Source organism: Rissa tridactyla, chromosome Z, assembly GCF_028500815.1.
Source record: "Rissa tridactyla isolate bRisTri1 chromosome Z, bRisTri1.patW.cur.20221130, whole genome shotgun sequence".
In the NCBI taxonomy this organism is placed as follows: domain Eukaryota; kingdom Metazoa; phylum Chordata; class Aves; order Charadriiformes; family Laridae; genus Rissa; species Rissa tridactyla.
The window spans coordinates 62149654-62155653 of NC_071497.1; the positions used below are offsets into that span (position 1 = coordinate 62149654).

Below are 6000 nucleotides of genomic sequence, written 5' to 3' on the forward strand. Positions count from 1 at the left end.
GAAAAATTAAATTTCCTATTTCAACTCAAAGTAGGCTTCATCTGTATAACAGCTGTTAAGATGAACTAGTTTAACAACTTATGCAGATAGACTTCTTTGTACTTTGAGAAGAAGCTTTTAAAAGCTAGCTAAACATGTCAACGTATTCTGGTTTTGTCAGATTTTCCAGTTAGCAGACTAAAATTTCAGTAATCGGTGTTATTGCAGGTATTTCTTAATATTTTAAATATATTTGTTGATAAATTACACAAGTCTATGCCAGCAAGTTGCCATAATTCTGCATGTAGCACTGTATTTAAGCTTGCTCAAAGAAAAACTTGTGTTCTGTTTTAATTTCTATTGCACTTAAGACTGATTCTCAGTCTTTCTGCTGTTAGAGAAACAAATACAGTGGAGATGCTCTTTTCAGACGATTTAAAATCTGGCAGGCTATTACCATTATGGGAATACAGAGAACACTGCTTTTAGCTAACATTTGTGAACATTCCCGGTTGGAATTCTAAATTGCTAGGAACTATTCCGGTTTCAGTTTAAATTTTCTCTATGTCAAATAATATCATACACTCTACTAGTGAAAAAGACAGCTTGGAAAAGCTAGAAACATGGCAATTTTGTGAGACGATTACATTGATAATCATTTAGGGAACGCCATCAGAAGCCATCTAAGCTGCACCTGATTCATGCTTCTACTTCTAAATCTTTCAGATCCACATCCTAAAAATAATTCTAAAAATAATTTCTCAGGGTTTGGTTGCAGAAGTTCTGAAGTTTTTTGATTTCTTGTGTTTTCATTTGGAAAGACGATCCTCTTTAGCCTTTCTCTCAAGCATCAGTGTTGAAGTTGTATTACTTTTTTTCTTTTAATATTCTTATCTCTGTGTGTGAAGAAAATAACTTGTGATGGGCTCACACTGTCTTAATGGTTAGAAAATGTAGTGGTGTAAATAGTAGCTGATTGCAAAATTATTCTTGCTGCGCTACAGGGAGTGAGTTTGTCTTTTGACAGTCAGTAAGTATGCAGGAAGAATAAAGGGAAGATGTGAGTCAGCTTTTGTGACTAGAGTACCTTTTTTCCTGCTGACAGTTTCAGAAGATTGTACAGGTTTGCTCTTGTTGGTTTAAAAAATATACATCTCTTGATTCAACATAAAGTACGTAAAGGTTCTAGCATTAAAGAAACAGTTAACATCATGTTTAAGACACACAAAAGAAATGTGGTAATGCTTCACATGGTAAGGGACATAGAATTCTTAGTAGCAGTAGGCCACTGTGTCAAATCATATGACTTACTTTAGATGACTATATACCTTTTTTATTTGATGGCTAGTTTTTTGTTCTGATCTAAATTAACGATGCATTCTAAAGTAAAATAAATCTTCCTGTTAATGCCCACTGAAAACTTGGTAGGTAGTTTGAAGAGAAACCTTTTGGAAACCTCTGAAATACAACATCTAGTCCATGAAACAATTTCTTTGTGAATTTAAATAGCTTGCAGAAATAAAAACGCAGTGCCATGGAACATGTTCCAAATCTGGAGTCTCAGTCTCCATAATGGCAGAGTCCTTTTGATGTCTTTTTAATGCTTTATTTTACTATATGTCCCTATCTGAATAAAAGCAATTCATAACCAACAAACAAAAAACCTACATGATCTAGGAAATACTTCTGTGGTTCTGTGGCCCTTAAGGACTTTCATGCGTTCTGCAAGTGTGAAATGTACCATCTTACTTAAGCAGTTCTCTAGTAAGGCAAAAAAGACTATAAAATCTGGTTTGCAGTGCATTGTAATGCATTGTCTCTGCATCATAATTTTTTATCTATTGCTTTAATGCTGGCAACCCTATCAGCATCAAGGAGTACTTTTTTAATCCTTCAATTAAAAAACAAAAAGTTCCAAATTATTAATTATGTTATCAAAACCAAAGGGAAAACATCATGTGAATTTGTAGTCTGTTAGAAGATGGAAGCCCCAGATAGTTAACTTATGAATAGGCATTGTAGAATACATATGAACTGATGAAATATATTTTTACAGCAGTGGATACATCTTATATAAAAAGTTATAGAAAATATTTTACTATACTCCATGTATTTCACTGAGAAGCTGTTGAGTGAGATGAATCTAAAGTGAACAGTTCCAAGAGTCACATGTGTAGGAAGTTTCAAAAGATTTAATGTGCAAAATCATATTCTGATATGTCATCACAGACTATTAAGCAGTAGCAAATAATTACTGATGCATAAATTCAGCACAATCAGAGTGTGCTTCAATAGGTATAATAACCTGCCTTTATTATGGATTACAAACTGTTAGACCATTTGGGGCCTTTTTTTTTTTTTTGATGAATGTTATGAAAAAATAAAGATTGAGAAGCAAAGTGGAATCACGCACTCAAAACACTCTTGGGAAGCAATGATATGTTGACTCTTCTAGGTTTTATCTGGTGACTTGCTCAGTGAAGACAGCCTAGCTCTAAGGGGGTTTTTTGACATTTTTAATGTTTGTGTTTGGTCTTGCAGAGCCCTTTGACGGGACAAACACGGCTAGAGCTGTACATGAGAAACAGAAGTTTGATATTATCAAAGGTGAATTTCTGAAGGTAAAAAATACATTTAATTTAATTTTTCTAGTCACTTTGGTTTTCAAGATAGTTATACAAATGCTAGTCATTGAACCTGCCTGTTTCTGATGTTTCTGTTATGAATATTTTTATGCTTTCTACTATATAAATAATAGAAATGTATTGTTTTAAAAAATGTGGAAAATTATTTACTAAGAATAACTAAGTCTGTTTAGTAAGAGTAATTAATGTCTGCCATTTAGCATAACGCTTAAGTTTAAATGGATACTTGAAATAGTAAACCCTTTGTCTTAGATTTTCTTGTGTGCGTAAAGTTCTAGTGATAGCTAATAGCTTTAGAATTACAACTTTATCTTCATTCATTATTTCTTCTTACATTAATTTGACTAGTAATAAACAATGTTTTATACTTCCTATCCCTTTTCTTTTCGTAAATATCACCACCAGTGGTTTTCTACTGGTTTTTGACAACTGAATTACACTGGTACTTTGCTTTAGGGAGACCACACTCATAATTTTAGAACATGAGAAGTTCAAACTGGAGCTTTCACGGTTGCAGTCAGTGGAGAAGGCAAGGGCACTTTGAAGCAAGCAAGATTTAGGCCTTGGTACCAGCTCTCTTTTACATTTGTCTCCTATCACAGGCATTGCATTGCCCCAATTCTCATTTTGTGAGATCTCTGACTATTCATAATGTAGTTATCACTAGACATTAGCGCGCAGAACTGGCTTCCAGCTTTAACCAGTTAGACTCCCCTGTTATGCTGTCATTGGAGGCTCCTGTTTACTCCAGTTAATCAAGTCCCTAAATATCTTGAGAGCTTCTCCAGCAAAAAGGAAATCAATGCCAGATACTTGTAATAAAGCAAATGCTATAAGGTGTTGCCTTAGGCAGAAAAGGATAACTTTTTTGCTTTATAATTCTGTCAGAAATGTCAGTTTCCTTCCATTTAACCATGTTAGCATACAAAATACTGAACTGTTCACATACTTTCACGTAAAATATTTGATTTTGTGAATCTGCTAATGCAGCGGTTTACAAAGTAGTCCGGGCTCTGTCACTGTTGTGTGAAATCAGGGTGAACTTCTCTTTTCAGAGTTTTCAATTAAAACATTGGTTTCAAACCTATGTGGTTTTCTGAAAAATGTAAAAGCAGCTGTTTGATCCTAGCCATCTGGAAGCCTATATACTAGAGTGTTATGGCCCTAAAGAAATTGCTTAAAACTGCAAGTATTTATTAATATCTTGCACTTTTTTTTTAAGAAGCCTAAGGAATCTGTTTATCTCATAGCCTTTTGAGAGATTATTCTTCCTGTGGTTTTCATTACACATTGTGGTTTAAATGTGTTGCATGTAAAAATAGGAGGGTCACTGCAGTTACTTGCAGGTTCATGGCCTGACAGATGTGTCCTGGAATTCACACTAGAATACAGAAGAAAATCGAAATAACCTATTTTAAAGACACAGTTAAGTTCTGGGAATGTCAGAGCGTAACATCGTATATAAGGAACTCTTGACATGTGTGAATTCAAGCCAATTATTTTGCAGTCAGAATATCAATGTAGTGCTTAAATAATGTTAACATCTCAGTTTCCACAAATCACTGTCTTCTTGAAAGGCTGTACCTTCCTCAAAATTTCATTGCATTTTGTGTAGTTTTTGGATTTTTTCTTCCCTTAAAAAAAAACAAAACAAAGCCAAATGCCTCTCTCTTCAAGAAGGGGAAAAAATAGTCAACCTTATCTTTGTGGGTCTGTGAGGCTTACTGCTGACAACGATATATAAGTATTACTGACAAAAAAAAATAAATTGTACTTTTTCCCCCAGTCTTGGCAGATATTACAAGACAAGAAAGACCTGAACTGTATATTACCTTTAAGACCAACAATACAGAAAAGATAACCAGCTTCTTTCACTTCCTTCGTATTGGATCCTGCTGAAATAAAGAACAGTATCAAAATCAAGAGGCAGTTACCACATGTTTTTTAATGATCTGTTTTTCTCTGTAAACTTTTGTTAATGAAATGTTTATAATAAAGACTCTGTATTTTATTATTGATATTTGTTAATACAGCTGTTCATTCAAAGATGTTTTCTGAAAACACTTGTGTTAGAAGAATCTGAAACAACAAGAATAAATCCATTTTAAGGAAAGTATGGGGATATACTGACTTGTTGTTTCCAAAATCTGTGTAATCATTATTTCAGACACATTTAACCATGAAATAAAGACATACAGAGCTGAACATTGTGCATGTTTGTCTATATCCTTAAAGCATTGCTCACAGTTCCCACTTCTTGATGAACATACAGCCCGTGCTTTACATCTCCTTAACTGCAGTAAGCACTTTTGCTCAACTGGGCACTTCCCAGTTTTATTTCCCTTTTCCATGGAACAACAAGCAACAATTTATGAAAATTAAGCTGGATTATTGTTGGTAGTGTTCTAGATATCAAGAACTGTAATCTAAACTGGAATTTTCAAGGAACAGTTTTGCTACAAAGATGATGAAATAAAAAAGGACAAATCAATATAAATAAATGCTTCATATTCATAGGGAGTAGGCAGCTTCCTTTTACATATTTGAAGCAGTAGTGATACCTGCTTTGGGGGGAGAAAAAGGGGGGAGGTGTGAAGAAAATGAAAAAAAGAAAAACCCCAAACACCCCACAACCCAACCACTGCTACAATGATAAGCTGGACTTCTGTTTTGATTATGTGTAAATATTTGTAAATTGTTCAGCTACTGTAAATTAAATAAGTAACCTTGAAAATTCCAGCTTTTCCAATACAAAGTTGTGAACCCTCTTTTAGACCTGCTGTAGCACAATTTGTGCCTCTCCTATATTTGTTATTGAAGACCAATTCATTGTTAAAACTGTACTTAACATTGATGTCAAATTAATATTCTCTTTTTTTTTTTTAAGTTTAATATTTTGTATGGTGTTCAGTGGAATAAAGTTTACATATGCAAGATAAAGCTTATTTTTCCAGTTTATGTTACTTTGTACTGCATATTTGAAATATTCCATAGAATTAAGCAGAAAAGGAAATGCCCTGTAAAGGTAAGGCCCCTGCTGCAAATCATAAACTTCTGTATGGCTATTCTGCCCTGCATCTGTGTACAGGTAACAGTTTAAACTACTGCTGTTTCTAACGAGATTGTGAAAGCCCTTATAACTGTGTAAAATAACAAGCATTATCTCTTCTGGGGCAAACTTCTAATTCATTTTAAGTTTTACAGTTTAGAAGCTCTAGAAACTGTAAACTGTTTGCCTGCTGCGAGGTTACTTAACTGCACACTTCATCATGATCTAGTCTATGTAAGAGTTTGGCTTGCTTCTTAAAACAGCATCCTTCTGCAATTTTAACAGTCTTGCAGTTTTAATCCAACTACAGCAATATACTAAAATGTT

General features: G+C 33.9%; 1 protein-coding gene across 9 annotated transcripts in view; it reads left to right on the forward strand.

The window, feature by feature from the left end:
* TENT2 (terminal nucleotidyltransferase 2) overlaps positions 1-4829 on the forward strand; it is a 46975-nt gene extending 42146 nt beyond the window's left edge. For 6 of the 9 annotated variants that reach the window (XM_054185512.1, XM_054185508.1, XM_054185506.1 and 3 more), the window contains 2 exons: positions 2521-2586; positions 4411-4829. In XM_054185512.1, the coding sequence (XP_054041487.1) occupies positions 2521-2586; positions 4411-4523 (179 nt within the window). In that variant the 3' untranslated portion in view covers positions 4524-4829. Of the gene's footprint in view, positions 1-2520; positions 2601-4410 lie in introns of all 9 variants that reach the window. The other 3 variants (XM_054185513.1, XM_054185507.1, XM_054185510.1) reach the window with 1 other exon arrangement.
* The last annotated feature ends 1171 nt before the right edge of the window (positions 4830-6000 follow it).